Source organism: Fulmarus glacialis, unplaced genomic scaffold (genome assembly GCF_000690835.1).
Source record: "Fulmarus glacialis isolate BGI_N327 unplaced genomic scaffold, ASM69083v1 scaffold8369, whole genome shotgun sequence".
NCBI lineage: Eukaryota > Metazoa > Chordata > Aves > Procellariiformes > Procellariidae > Fulmarus > Fulmarus glacialis.
The window spans coordinates 103,685-119,502 of NW_009235268.1; the positions used below are offsets into that span (position 1 = coordinate 103,685).

The 15,818-nt window shown below is 41.6% G+C and overlaps 1 protein-coding gene across 1 annotated transcript in view; it reads left to right on the forward strand.

The window, feature by feature from the left end:
- The window catches only part of LOC104082738 (glutamate receptor ionotropic, delta-2), a gene marked incomplete at its 5' end in the record, with an annotated part of 109,774 nt that extends 99,641 nt beyond the window's left edge, over nt 1-10,133 (forward strand). The window contains 2 exons of the mRNA XM_009585968.1: nt 5,373-5,613; nt 9,711-10,133. Of these exons, the coding sequence (XP_009584263.1) occupies nt 5,373-5,613; nt 9,711-10,133 (664 nt within the window). The remainder of the gene's footprint in view (nt 1-5,372; nt 5,614-9,710) is intronic.
- Nucleotides 10,134-15,818: the final 5,685 nt, after the last annotated feature.

Consider the following 15,818-nt stretch of genomic DNA (forward strand, 5'->3'; position numbering starts at 1 on the left):
TTGTGGCCCAAGTGCAGGACCCGGCACTTGGCCTTGTTGAACCTCATACAGTTGGCCTCGGCCCATCGATCCAGCCTGTCCAGGTCCTCTGCAGAGCCTTCCTACCCTCGAGCAGATCGACACTCCTGCCCAACTTGGTGTCGTCTGCAAACTTACTGAGGGAGCACTCGATCCCCTCATCCAGATCATTGATAAAGATAACCTTCACTCTCCTCAGCAGCTTCATAATGGTCCATGGCTGTAATATGATGCAAACATGATTTGTTGGGCAGCTGGGGAATGCATCAAAGTCAATGCTTTGAGGATCAACGTGCGTCTCCCGCAAGGCCCTAAGGATAAGTTCAAAATAATGAAAACTCATCAGGTCTCAGTGAGACAATGAGGCCCCGCTGGTGGGGGAGGAGGTGAAAAGGACCCCCAAGAGCCTCCTACTTGCCTGTCTCCATCCTTATTCCCTGTTTCCCTCCCCATGGCTGGGACTGGCTCTTCCCCAGGCAGGAGGCAGCAAGCCGGGCTGGGCAGCAGCCATCCCTCTCCAGCACCAAAGCCCTGGGCCAGCCTCGCAGGTAGCACCTGCGAAAGCAGCTCTGCTGCTGAGAGGGGGGCCTGCTTTGCCAAAACCTAAAGCCCGCTCAGGGAGGTGCAATAGGAGTTGGCATCACTCCAGTTACTGCCATGAATAAGAAAGATTTAGGCGGTCGCTTCACTGAAACAAAACAAACCCTCCTTGTGGGTTCCTACCTGTGTACTTTGATAACTGAAGGTTGGTCACAAATCAGGTTGGTTTATATCTTGTTTTACAGGAGGGGAACCAAATTCTCAGAAGACTTGGCACCAGATTTTTGTGAGAAAAGCTCCAGTGTGGAGCTTTTGCCCAAGGAGTTTGACTCTTAGCTAGCCACTGGAGAAGTTACTTGAGCTCTTTGAACCACCTGGCCCCGTTCTGCAGGCACCAAGCACTCCCAAACGCGACCCATGCAGGCTTCCCAGGAGTTCCCTGGGAGCTGGCGCAAGGGCTGGGACCTTGGCTCAGGCCCCCAAAGCACAGCCCACCGAGATACACAAATAGCTTTTTTTTCTTTTTAATTTATTTATTTTTTCTCCCCCTTTCGACAGTGGGCATTCGTTGCATGGCTCTGCACACCTCCTCTCTGCAGCAGCCTGATCCTGGAGACTAGAACCAGAGTAGCACCTCATCATCTTCTCTTCCTTGTCAGTGCCAATGGTGAAGTTATCCCTCTGGATAACATGTTCCTGGTGCAGGAAGCTGATATTCAGTAACCTTCGACATCTCAGAGCATGCATTGGCATTTCTAATCTCATTGTAAATGGCCTGTCACATCTCTTGCTCGCTACTGATAACTCAGAATAAAACAAGATCAAAAAAACCAGTGTTGTCACAGATGTCTCAATTTTGTAGCATGTGTGACACCTTGCTATCGTAGTAAGTTGGGGTTTTTTATCTGTGGGTATTTTGCAGGAGTAATTACATTTCACTGCCAGCAGCAAAGTATGTAGTTACAGAGTTGAATCCAGCCTTATTCCCATTGATTCAGTAGGATTTGTTCACATCACTGTCAGATTTGGAAACCACAGACAGTTTAGTTTTCTGTGCTTATACCCACTAGACGTCTCTTGGCACTGTGAATTCAGGGCCAAATTAGTTAACGTGCATGCAGACATTTTCTTTTGTGCCACTTAGTAACTTTACGTCATTGCCTTGAAAAATGTTACTACAACAGTTCGCCTGCTAGAGAAAAATATATTAAGACCCACACTCGATTCATAAGCAAGTTTTAAAGGTCATGTTTTTCAGACAAATCAGATTGTTTCAATATATAGGCTTCTTTTGTAAGCTTTTTAAGACTATGGTATTTCAAAACAGCAGGAACTCATGCACCCCACTTATTACTTTCCACTACTCTTACTACTGCTTATGTGTTGTAATACTACTCCACGCCAATATGGCAGGCTCAAAGGAGCCAAGACTGTCGTGGAAAAGTTCAGATGTAAAAATCTGGGACTTGTGAGAAGAGGCACTTGCTGGAATTATAGCGTTTAGTGCATCATTATCATTTGGAGCATTTAGTTAATGCATTATTATTTTAGTCACTTATTAAATTTGAAAATCAAATATCAAACTGATTGTAGTGTCTGCCACCCAACAGGTATCTGATTAGATTGTATAAGGGCACCCACCAGGAACGGCAGCAAAAGGACGTATTTTTATGGAAAAAAAAAGGACGCCCCTGCAGCGCGCACGTAGAGCAGTGCCTGCGTGCTCTGCACGCTTGCAAGAAACCTCCGTCCTGTTGTTTTGCATGGAATTGCAATAAAAGTACGATTTTCATTTCTGAAAATGTACTACAAAAATAGGAAGTTTCATAAGTAGGAACAGGTTGGTAGTGTTAAATCTTCTTAATACGTTAACCCTTATTTTGGTTCCACAAACAGGTGAATTCAGAAACAAAGTGTTTACTAAGTCTAATAGAAGCGGGATCTCCCTTTTTCTCTGTATGAAGTTAGATATTCATGCTCTTATAATTTCTCTTGATATGTATTTTATCTCTCAACATCTGTTTTCAGCTGCAGTTTTACAAGGCTTCATTATAAGCTTTCCATTTCTCAAGCTTTTCCATGTAATTATACAATTACTATCCCTGGTTTCTGCTTCTTTTTTATGTTTTCCTTTAAATAATTGAACTTATATGTTACATCCATAAAGAAAATTGCCAATAATTAGCAGGAATACAATTAGGAATAAATCTCTGTTAAGGAACAAGCTAAAGTTCAGTGTCTTTATGCAAATGCCTATCATTGGAAAGATGTCTTGTGTAATCAGGAATTATACTGACAAGTGAAGAATCATTTAATTAATGAGAATATAGCAGTCATTTGGATGGTTCGTTCTATTACTGACTGAATAAAAGAGAGAAAATATCCCTGCTCAGGGATTAGAGCTGCTGCTGGAAGAAATAAGCCCCACAATGTTGTTCTGTTATTGCCTTGTGTAGATAGTACAGTAATTCCTAAATATAAAAACACATATGCCAAATGTTTGGATTGGGCATCGAAAATTAATCTTCTATTACTCCACAAGAACTTATACAAAAGGGTTCTGTTTATGCCGACTATCTGCTGCTCCTGCTAACCTGTCAGGCTGGAATATTTGGGCCAAAATACTCATGTAAGTCTTAATGCAGGATGCTAGGGCAATGAGAACCAGAATTATGGTGAGTTATGTCTGTAAGCACTGTATGCCATGATAGAGCGTAGCGTATGGACTGTGTTTGCAGTCGCAGAGGAGTAATTATGGTAGGAAAGGACCTCCAGAGGTCTCCAGCCTAGCCCTCTGCTCCAAGCAGGTCCAGTTAGGTCAGGTTGCTCGGGGCCTTGCCCAGTGGGCCTTTGAGTATTGCCAAGGATGGAGATGCTGCAAATTCTCTGTTCCAGTCTTTGACCTCTCCCATTTTCCTTTTATCTAATCGGAATTGCTCGTGTTCTGGTTTGTCCCAGCTGCATCTCTTCCTGTTACTGGTTCTGGCTCCAGCTTCTCCACATGGCCCCAATAGGCAGCTGTAGGCAACAATGACAGCTACAGCAGTCCTGCGTATGGTCCCTATACCTCTAAAGCGCCTCTGAACATGGATGTCTCATAACAGCTATTCTGTCTCTTGCAACAGAACAGAGTGTCTTTCTGTCCTTGAATTATTCCTGCCCCCTCAGGAAGCTTCAGGATGGGGCTTCCCAATGGGGCATTGGGTTTGGGACAATTCAAAATTTAGCCCAGGAAACTCTGACCTTGTTCACCATTCTCCAGGGCTGGACTTTCAGCAATGTACTGTCAGCAGGCATTGCACAGAATTTGTCCCACTTCTTATAAATGCAAAGCTATGCAAACAGGTGATTCTGGCATCTCTAAAGCCACGCGTATCACCTGCAGTCTGTTCCTCAGGGGCACTGTTCCCTTTGGTACAGCACAGTGGTGGACAAACAGTTCCCCTCTGAAAGGTCAGGATCTCAGCCACAGGACGTACTCCTAGGTAGGAAGCAGAAACTCCAGAGCTGTGCTGGGATTTAAGCCACTGATGGCTGCATGAAGTCTCCTATTCCTGGTAGGACCACAGTGTAAGTATATGGTCATTTGGATGTGCCATAGAAAATGTAGTGGCTTCATTGACATGCCTACCTGTTCAAGTAGCATTAGAAACTGAATGATCTCTGTATAGAGCAGTCACCCCGTGCTTCCAAGGTGCATTCAAACTCCTTTTCATTATACTGCATTTTTCTGAGGTTGAGGTAGACCACTGTATTGAGCTGTTATGGGAGCCCTGAGTGAGTGGGACAGCTTTTCTTCCTTCTTCGACGCAGTACAGTCTCTGGTAGCAACATCCCAGATCTCTGCTGGTTTGTGTGCACTTGGATTTTTTGCATGCTGTGTCAAATGATTGCACAAGTAATTGTTTGCCTTACAACACTGAAATGAAAACCAAATTTATTACATGAAGGAAAACATTCCCCCTGTTTTATTCTTTTTTATTCTGGGTAATGCACAGATGCACCCAGCTGCTACTCTAGTCACTTCTGGATGTTGTCAAAAAAACACTCTCCTCAGGAATAAATGAGCTAAATATGAAAATTCTCATTCCTCGAACTATTCATCCCGCAGGAAGTCTAGTTAAATACTTTGGCCTTGCAAACTGCCCAGTAAATCTTTGGCGATGGGCTGGGTACGTAGGTGCAAGGACGAGTGAATTCCACAGCAAAGAACCTTCCTATGGAAATCACTTACCAGCAGATCGCACGCTCCCATTGAGCAAGGTTAGTTTAGGTCTTTACTGACTGCAACTGCTACGGTTCTGCTCTCTCTCCAAAGCAGCAAGCAAAAATAAAGATCAGTTTACAATAAGGTAACCTGTATCCTGTGGTACATCTGAACTGTATTTTCCTTCTTTTTTTTTTTTTTTTTGATTGAAATGTCTCTTCTTCAGTGATTAAAATGCAAAATATATATTGTCAAATACCTAATGCGCCACAAAAGTCAATTGACACAGTTTTTAGTGAAAACCAGTTAAGAAAATACAGTATATTAAGTAAAGCATTTTCATTAAGGGTCTTAAAAGAAGGAAAGAGAGACTGGTATGTGCTTTCCTGTGTCTAGAGTGGAGCATAGATATCCATACGCTCAGTCTTACAGGCAACCCCATATTCTGGCTTTCTTTTCTGGCTAAATCGGTCCATCTGCATTCAGTAGCTGCTTGGCTTTCTGAGACACATGGGAGGGTTGCAAGTAGTCGGATTACATCCTCACGCTCTCAGGTGCCACCTCTGCAGCCCCACTGTAACCACTGACTCTGTGCTTTCTCCTCAAGGATTTTGGAGCTACAGCAGAACGGCGACATGGACATACTGAAGCATAAGTGGTGGCCAAAGAACGGTCAATGTGATCTTTACTCATCTGTGGATACCAAACAGAAAGGAGGTGCCCTGGACATAAAAAGTTTTGCAGGTGTTTTCTGCATCCTCGCTGCTGGGATTGTCCTATCCTGTTTCATTGCAATGTTGGAAACATGGTGGAATAAAAGGAAAGGCTCCCGGGTTCCATCAAAAGAGGTATTAGACCCTCCATTTCTCCTGGGGAATTTTCATGCACCCTAAAGATTGCTGCCTTGACTTTATAGTATTAGAGAGGGTGGGGAATCAAACTCAGAGACATTTCCTTAGCTTCCTGATTTTTTAAGGTAAATGTTGTTCCTCAAAATCTCTTTAGCTATTCTTTCTAGGAAAGCTTGAATGAAAAAAAATGTGTATTGATGATGTATAAATATGCAACTATTCTGAGTAAAACACAATTGTTATTTGTAGAATAGTACATTATTAATACATCAATATATAGTTCATTATTCCCATTGCTGAGAGCTAATTCTCACCAGTAAGTTCAAAGGTTTCTTGGCTTCTTCTTGAAAGATATATCCCCTAAGCTCAGTGGCTGAGTCTTTCAAAATAGATTTGCAAAGTTTAGCCCTTTAATCAGCAATTAGCTTCTTAAATAAGCTTGTCCCCATTTTCAGAAATGCTAAACTCTTGAGACTTCCATGAACTTCAGTTCTCATTATTTAATCTGAAGGCCAGGGAAGCAAGAGTACGTTAGATTTTTCAGATTCAGACTTATTTCTGAAATCTACTACAGATTTGTTTCAGAAAATCTTGGACGGAGAACACGGGGAGATATGTTATTTTACACCAGAGATGAATTTGTTTCTACACCTGCATGTGTAACGCTTTCCTTCCCGTGGCAGTCTGTCTGTCCCTTTACCAGCCATCTGAGCCTTATGCGGTCTTACAACAAATTTCTTACCTTCATAATTAAGCCTTTAGCTCTACAAAATAGTAGAAAAACATTAGGGGAAAAAAAAAGTTATTAAAATGTACTTGGCAGCGATGCCCAAAGCTGAACCGAAATATGAGCTTTAATGTAGCACTATCAATTATAGCTTTTCTATCTGTGTAGCTTAGACACATCTGTGTAGCTTGTGGGGTATTGCTGTTAATTTGTGTGCGGTGGTCTCACCTTCTCTGCAGTTTCTCCATTGTGTTTATTCCTGCTAATCTAATGCTGTGTAATCAGGCAGGATTAATTACACTACCTAATTAGACAGCATTGGCACTGATGTTAGAATACGTTTAATCTTTTCTTGCCTGTTTTAATTCCCAAGCTTTTTTTGGTTCAAGATCTGGACCGGACCATTATTAAAAGAAAAAAAAAGAATCTCTAGTCTTTAAATTGGGTTTCTCAGGAATGGAAACCATATAGTTTCAACTGGTAAATTATTTTAAAAACCTCAAATTTACTTGATTGTTGTTTACCCAAACTTTCAGAACTTCATACTTCATATTTATCTGGTGCAAAACATAAAAATAAATAACAAAGGAAAAGAAAAAAACAACATGGATATTTTATATAACTATAAAATTTCCTATTTCAATTTTCAAATGCAGAGAAATTCAAGTGTATACTTTCCACAAATGGTATAATTTGGCCTCCTTGATCTTTGTTACGTGGTCATTAGCTTAGCATTTAAAATTGCATCTCAAAACTAAATTGAAAAGCTTGGCTCAAAACTGAGTTTAACGTGGACGTATGTGCTGAATGTCCCCGCTATCCTGGATGTGGGGGTCATTCAGCAAAGAAATACATCTTAACTAACTTTCTTAAAATTCATTTTAGCTTCCATGAAATCCATTGGCTCTTCCAGGCCACTAGTCCAGAGTCGGGGGTCAGATTGGGCCAGTTTGTGGTCAGCAAGCCAACCCTTTTTCCTGGTGGCTGCCATCTTGTGCTCCAGAATACAAGCATTTATACTGAAAAAAATTGTCTTATGGTTGCGAAGATAACATTTCGGTCGCGTACCAGAAGTAATCCATTCAATGATGTCTGCCTGAGTCTGCAGACAGCCTTAAACAGTAGCTCTGAGAGAAGTATGAACCGCCCCAGTAATCTCAATGGGATGTTGACTCTGAAGCCTGATGATAATTTAAATGTGAAAACTGCTGAATATTTCACTACTGATCATACAAGAGAGAAGAGGAAAGATCATATTATGGAGATATGCACAATCTTACTGTGAGTGGGTCTCATTTTGGTGTATCGATTGGGTGGAGATCGGGTTGTGGGCTAAGCATGGGAGAATATCACCGCTTATATATTTTCACTTGGTCTGACCCTAGCCCCAAATGCATCTCTGTAAGAGAAGAAAGAGGAATATTTTGAGTAACTTTTAGAGGCTCAAAAGTGATGAAATTCCAATCTTTTCCCAATTGGCATTTTAAATTACAAAGTGTTTGTGTGTTTTTTCAAAATAAAAAACAAACAAACAAAAAAACAAAAACAAAACCCTATGAGAAAAAAAAAAAAAAAAGGAAAAATATTTAGGACTGTCCTTCAGAGACATAGTCATGACTTGCACACACTACCAGAGCCTCTGTATATTTCTTTAGCTTCTGATGTGGCCCCAGTTCTCTTGCATCCGTATGCAGCTCCAAAGTTTTTAGAAGAGAGCGTTTGGTGAATGCGTTTGGTTTTGGTGTCACCTGTGTGGTTGTTATGTGCATCCATGTCTATGTCCACATGTGAATAAACTATAGATAGAAAGCTAAGTCCGAGAAATGGGCACTGCATTTTTTCCCTCCCATGATGAGTTCAAACCAAAGCCTCTGTGGTCAGCGATCCCTGATGCCCCGTTCCCTGCCCCTTTTCCCCTGGTTTGCCTCCCTGTCCCTGCCCTCGGAGGGTAAAATTCTGAGGGGAGCTGGCCTCTCAGTCTCCTTCGAGTCGGGCTCTGTGTTTGGCGTGGTACCAGTGCAAATATTCGGTGATCCGTTTTGCTAAGTAGATGAACTCCTGCAGTTTGTTCTAGGTGTGGACTTTTTCAGAGTGCTTGACTTCATTCCTAGACAAAGGAGGGATCTCAAGCCCGTTTGGTATGCTAGGAGTTTTGCCATTGATTAAGGGAGCTCTGGATCAAGCCAGTCATTGAGTTGCAGTAATCAAGGCTGGAAGTCATCAGTGCACATCTATCGGCTGCCTAATTATCCTCTGTGAGGTCCTAGAGTGTGAGATATTTCTAGTGGGCTGGAAGAGCCAGTAGATTTCACAGAGATTAAGGTAAATTTTAAGGTTAGTTGAAATCAATTTTTGTTCTGAATGAGCTGCACTACCTAGACTGAGGGAATACCCCTGTACGTGTAAACTTAATGCCGCTTTGAATTAAGCTTTGAATTAAGCAGTTCAGTAGAAATACCTATGTACAATACAGGTGATTTATTGTGTCACCCAGGACTTTCTCCTCTTTTTTTAACTTCCGTGCATTTAAATTCTTGATTATAACACACAAACCTGTTTAACTGAGTTCTTTGAGAGGGGAGATTTAAGAAGGAAAGGGGACAGAGGTAAGAGGAGGGATGATACATTATAATAAATACCCCAGGCCACCGTCTCTTCTTCTCACCCACAAGAGTGTAATTCCATCAGAATCAATGGAACTGCTTCTTTGTCGGTAAGGGGAGAATGAATCCCTCTTTCAGCATTGTAATTTAAAATTGCCTGGTGTACTCCTTTCTCTGTGGTGTCAGTGAGTCACCAGTGCTTGGATTTTTTCTGGAAGTTCAGCTTTTCTATGCCGCAATTTATAATATAAAGGTAAAAAGCAACCTGAGATGTTTTTAGCCCTTCCTTAAGCCCCGAGAGGATGACAAAGACGGCAACCAAATCCCTCACAGCCTCCCATGTTGACATTCAAACTTAGTCCTCATTGCAGAGTTGAAGAACTGGCATCATCCCAGGCATTTGAGATTATGCTTTGCTTTCCTGGTGCAAAGTTTACTGTTATTCAGCTGTTGCTAATCCAACCCACCTAGCTCCGAGCCTGGCTTTTCCTGATGGAAACCGACCGTAGCGCTTGGAAATCTGTTGTTCGGATTCAAGGTTTGAAGGTAGCTATGGTGTAAGGGTCTGCCTCAGTTTGGCTTAGCCCACCCAGCTTCAGGCAGTGGGGGTGTTTGCTGGTGATGTTCAGAGATGCTGTCAGCTAACAGCCAGCTGTAGTTAATTGTGCGTTGGGCTTCCCGAGCAGTTCGGATCGTACTGTGAAGCTTCAACCCAGCACAAATGGTGATGGTGAGCGGTGCCTCTTGTTTTTCTCATTCCCCAGGACGACAAGGAGATCGACCTGGAGCACCTCCACAGGCGCGTGAACAGCCTCTGCACAGACGACGACAGTCCCCATAAACAGTTCTCCACCTCGTCGATTGACTTGACCCCGCTGGACATTGACACTTTACCCACACGTCAGGCACTGGAGCAAATCAGTGACTTCAGAAACACTCACATCACCACAACCACCTTCATACCAGAACAGATCCAGACTCTGAGCCGCACGCTGTCTGCTAAAGCCGCTTCAGGTTTCTCCTTCGGCAGCATGCCTGAGCACCGAACTGGCCCTTTCAGGCACAGGGCACCCAACGGTGGCTTTTTCAGAAGCCCCATCAAAACAATGTCATCTATCCCTTACCAACCAACTCCTACTCTGGGGCTGAATATCGGTAGTGACCCAGACCGAGGCACCTCCATCTAAGCATCAGACCAAGTTTCTTCACTGCTTCTTTTTTAGGACTCCCTTTGCAAGGAGCAGCTGTAATATTGTGGGACTAACATGGATGTAACCTTTTTTCTTTTCCTTATTTTTTGGTTTCGAGGGGCTTTTTAATTTGTTTTGGGGGTCATTTTCTGTTCTTTTTTTTTTCTTTCTTTTTTTTTTAATTTTATTTAAGAATCAGGATTATTAGTAACAACTCTTCCTCCTCTTCTTCTCTACTTTCTCGGTCTGGTCTCCTCTGTCTCCCCTTATTCTCTTTACTACTTGAATCACTTATTCTTTGGTTTATCACCAAGTTAGGTTTTGGTTACTTCAGGCTTTTCATATACTTTAAATATAGGAAACATGCAGCGATTCATGCATAGAAAACCCCTGAGGATTACTTTACAGAAGGGCATTCGCTCCTCCTCCCCCAACGCCTTTTTTTACTATAATTGCAATAACTTAAACCTTTTTCATGTATTCTGCTGCATCCAGTCAGCGCTCCACTGCTGCGTGTCCTTTTAACTGTGGACCAAAGGCAAACCCTGCAGTTTAAAAAACTGAAAAATTAAAAAAAAAGGCAAAAAGAAAAAAAAAAGGAAAAAAATGAAAGCAAAACGAATTAAGTTAGAAGACCATTCAGGCCCCATAATATGAGAATGCAATTTTGTAGGATTACAAAAAGCCATTACTATGCCAGTAAAGACTACAGTTAAATCTACTTTTGCACTGCAACAGTGCATATGACCTTTATGTGATTGTACAGTGTTAAAAGTTTTTCTTATGTACAGTAAACTGTATCATATGGCAGAAGCCTCTGTTGTGTTAAATAAATTAGTATCTCATACATATATATATACATATATACACACAGGTATGTATATATATATACATGTATATATAGCTATAAAATGGCAGCCGTTGCTATTGCAATTCATTTAATAAAGCTTTAGTAAAAATGTGTTGTATACAGGAAAGATGTACAGTGCAGGGGGTCTTTTCATTTAGAAAAGACAGGTTGCTTTAATGTTATTCTGACTTGCATCGTTTGCCAACAGAGCATATTTTATACTTTTTTATTAGAACATCCGGGGCAATTTAACGTTTGTACCTAGATGTAACTCCTTTGGTTAGGTTTTGCATTGGCTATTGAGCATTCTATAAGGCTAACCTTGGTAATTTTACTTTTAATTAATTAGACAAATGGAACTCTCTCTTAGGTATACCACGTTCATGAACAACTAATATAGCTCTAGAGAAGTTGAAACATAGATCAAAGGTTAATAAATTATTTTCCAAATCAGTACAGTTGATCAATACAATAATGGTGTTAGTGGAGGAAAAAAAGCCCTCGAGAAATACAGATGTGGCCTTAATTATAATCACCTATTGTTCTAAGGAAAAAAAAAATGTGAACATGCGCTCATTTTAACCCTTCATACGTTAAGTTAGATTTAGAGGAGCTATGTATTTTTTACATTAGTGCCAACTGTATAGAACAAGAGAAAGAACAGCAGTGAGAGCAAAACCAGTGCCCGCTTCGGCACCAGCTTTTTAAAGTAACACTGTTACCTGTTAGAAACGTAGGAAGAGCTTTCAATTTGTAATCCTTAAAACTAAAAATGCGGTTAAGTAGAAAGCAAGCAGTTTATCCTGTGAGTTTTTTGGTTTGGTTTTGTTTTTAATGCAACCATACACTTATTTTAACCTAACTCATTCTTTGGCTAGGATTAATAGGAATCAGCCTATGTGATTTGCTTTAGGATAAATTAAAAGGTATATTCTTCAGATCTATTCTATTTTGATGCTAATTCTGTTCTGGGGGAGCATCTTGTACTGTCACTGTTTTTTGTACTAAATCTTCAAATATTGTCTACTGTGTAAGGCAGAACAAATTCTTATCGTGCGAAAGGCCATTTTGTTTCCAGGGTAGCAAGTGTCTAAAAGCATGCACAACTTGCTTCCCCCTTGTAACATTCATGAACTCATCCACACTTCTGAGTAAAATAAAAAAAAAAAGAAAATTTCTTTCCAACAAGCTACATAGGGACATACCAGATGTTGCAGTGATTTTAGCTATTAAAAAAACCTGTTAACCATGTACAATATTTAAAATAGGCCTATTTTGATGTGTTGCCTATTATACAGATACACAAAACACTTTTTGGAGGCCTCAGTTACAAATGGCAGAGCTTTCTGTGTATACTTTGTCTAAATAATTTGTCTAATAAAATTGTTTTCTAAACTTGTGTTTCCTCCTGTTTAATTGCTGAGTGCTGTGGGATTTTCGGTCTGTGGCAAGGCGTCCCCTCGTGAATGTTTTTGCCGCACCGTTACTGAAGGGGATTTAGCCCACGGAGATGGGATGAGCTCGCCAGGCTGCCGTGAGTCAGCTCAGTGTAGAGCATCCATGGAAATCACCGAGATTTACCATGTGTATCAATGTCAGGCTTAGATTTCAGAAAACATATACGGACAGCATTTCGGAGAATGATTTTAGAGTTCATTGGCACTGACATGTAAGGGACATGATTTGTACAAATAAGCATCCCACCTCCATCCTTTTTAGTGTAATCTAGGAATTTTCTTGGAACATGGTCATTGTTTTTATAGAATCACATTCTGCCATCTTCATGTGCACAGAAGTTAGTTTGCTCTGATACTGGACACACACTGCCTTTAGATTTGACAAAAGTTTTAGTGCGAGAGAATTTAGTATTTCATTCTGGCGTTCTCAATCCTTAAGTTTCACTAACTCGTTAAACTTAATGGCCTCGTCGTTAGTAAGTCATGCAGAATGTACTGCAATAATGTCAGTTGTGATGATTTAACTTGCCACATCCAAAGTTTGTCTGCTGGCTTTTTACATTCAGTATATTTCATTCACTTGAATATTATTTTTGACCTCTTACAATTTTCTATTAAGCTTAGCAGGCATTCAGGGGATTTCATTTTATAGTTTCAAAAAGACATTGGAAGGAGTCCTCAGTTCATTGCTACATTAAAAAAAAATCTGAATCAAGATAACATAGAAATCTAAAGGCAGTTAGATTATTGGAAGTGATTTGAGATTAAAATTTAGAGGTGCCTACGCACTAATGCCAATAGGCTTGTACGTCAGTGGGCACTAAATGCCTAGCAACAGGATGCTAGAAGCTTTTATAATTTGGCTACTTTTATTATTTCATAAAAATCAGCCAAGAGACAAGCTCTACTTATTTTCTCTGAGGCAGGGCTATGGTAAACTGAGGCACTGGCCCTACAAGCCCTTATGTACATTACAGTGTGTCTAGTAGGGGTTCCCTTAGCCACAAAGATGCTTGCATGATCAGGGGCCTCGTTTCAGGCTATTCCTGATCTGTAAAGTAATCACGACCTCTTGGAAAGTGCTGGCCTGCTGGCATCATAAGTCATGCACTTTAACATAGGCATTGTCCCTGTCACTTACGCTCACAGACGCGCTTCTCTAGAGCTGGGTAGTTTACAGATACTACTTACGTACTCTCTATAATAGGCTACATTAAGGCGAACCCTATGTGACACTTCTCCTCCCTTTCTTTAAATACAAATCCAGTGAAGTAATAGTGTTAAAGACTGTCAAAGCGTGTGCTGCAGTAGCTCCACTGGAAATACAAGCCAGCTGTATACAAAGATGAGTTCTTTGCATGGTGATTCCAGTCATACAACCATTTCGACATACCAGCTACAAGCAAAAAGCGAGCAGTGGAAGAAAACATATTTATCCGATTTCAAAGAATCACTTAGTAAGATGTTTCTGTTGACCAACGGTGAAATACCCGGTGATGAAAAATAGTCCTGCTGCACCAATCAAATGAATGATTATAGCTGTCACTGACAGCCACAGCATGACCAGAGCCAGTGTCTCCTGGGTTTCCCTCCTGTCTTCACAAAACAAAGTGCTAGTATCATTTCCCTAAATAGATCAGATTTTTTAGAATTATCTTCTTCTCTTTCTTCCCCACTCATGTAGGACGCTACGAAGTGATGAGAACGTAAAGCTGCCATTCTGTGCTTGAACAAATCAAATCTGCACAAAGGTGATGACATGAAAACTAGCTTCCCGTGTGCACGCACATGGGTTTAGCTGATGAAAAAATAGAGTCTCCAAAACAACGAAGGCATCGTACCAACACAGCCCCGCTTTACCCGTTTTTCTCTCAGTTCCGATAACCGTGTTTCCAACTCTGTGGAGCTGTTTTGAAATAAATGTCAAAATCTGCTCCTAAGAATGAGTCAAAGACAAAGTTTTTGATAAACACTGGGACATGAACACATGCATCCACACATCACATCAAGACCAGTGGGCAACTGCGAATGCATCATCACAACCTATCAGCTTGTCACGTCTCACACAAGGCGTCATTCGTGAGGTCAGAAATAGCCTCCAAAGAAAGGTCAGTGCAGGCAAAATGATTCACGGCCTAATGAATTCCTAACCTAAAAACTGTACCAATGCCCCAAAATTACAGGAGCCATGAATTTAATGAAAAAATTACCTTTCAAGAGGTATAGTTATAAAAATAAATTTATTATTTGTCAAGACTTACAAAATCTCCCCGCCCATCCCATTCATCACAGTGGCATGACGCTTTGCATGTACTACGGAATTTATTTCTACAGCATTCGTCAGAAGGAAGGAAAATCTTACAGCCTGAAAACTGAACTGTCAAGTCATTAACTACTGTTAATGGCTCCAGGTCACACAGGAAATTTGAGGCAGAAGCAAGAATTCAGCATCTCAGAACCAGTTCACTGCTGTAAGGGGAAAAATAAATCTTTCTTCCCCGAATGCTCAGAGAAGGACTTTTAGCTGAGGATACCGGGGCAAGAGGGAGGGAAGCAGGAAGCCAAGGAGAGAGTTGCACCACCCGAGGGGTTGGCAGTGGGAAGAGGCAATGGTTGTCCCAGTCACAGGCCAGAGACACAATTTCACCACTGCTCGTTCTGCCCCAGCAGCCATTTCAGACCAGTTTTGGCCCCTTAAAAACAGCAGGGGCTGTCACAGACATACCTGAGGCTTGTAAGCAGGGCTAGAGAGGCAGATATGTAGGTCACACATTTCTCCCTAGCTCCCACCAGAAGTGGTGTGTGAGCCCACCAGCAGCCGAAGAGTGCCACGAATCGGGGCAGGAGAGCCTTTGTACGCCAGGTCAGCATCCCGCAGCAGGGAGCTTTCCCCAGAGGTGCTGGTCACGCTGCCCAAATACGCAAACAGGCGCAGTGACCGTATGAGCCCCGGTACAAATGCCTGGGATCGATAACTGCCATACCAGTAGAAAAAGAAAGCTACCTGCAGCCCGGCAAGCACAGGACACCCCTCCACCGTGACGTGACAGCTCAGTGCTCCTGTAGCTAATTATTCCTACCAGCACTAGTAAAGCCAACCTTTTTTTCCAATGCAGGATAATTTTTCCCCCTTCTAAAAAAAAAAATGCTTGTGTCCCGTTCCTTGTTCCAAGCAGGTGATGCGCCAACACAACAGGGGATAAGGGACTGCTGTGGAGTGCCAAAACAAAAATTAACAACAGCTTTATTTGCAAATCCAGCTATCAACCATTATAAGGCTGACCCCCTCTAAATCAAAATAAGGAGTTTAAGGCAAACCCATTAATTAATTAAAGGTGTGGGGGGTGCACATGCATGTCTTCTTGAGACAGTCTT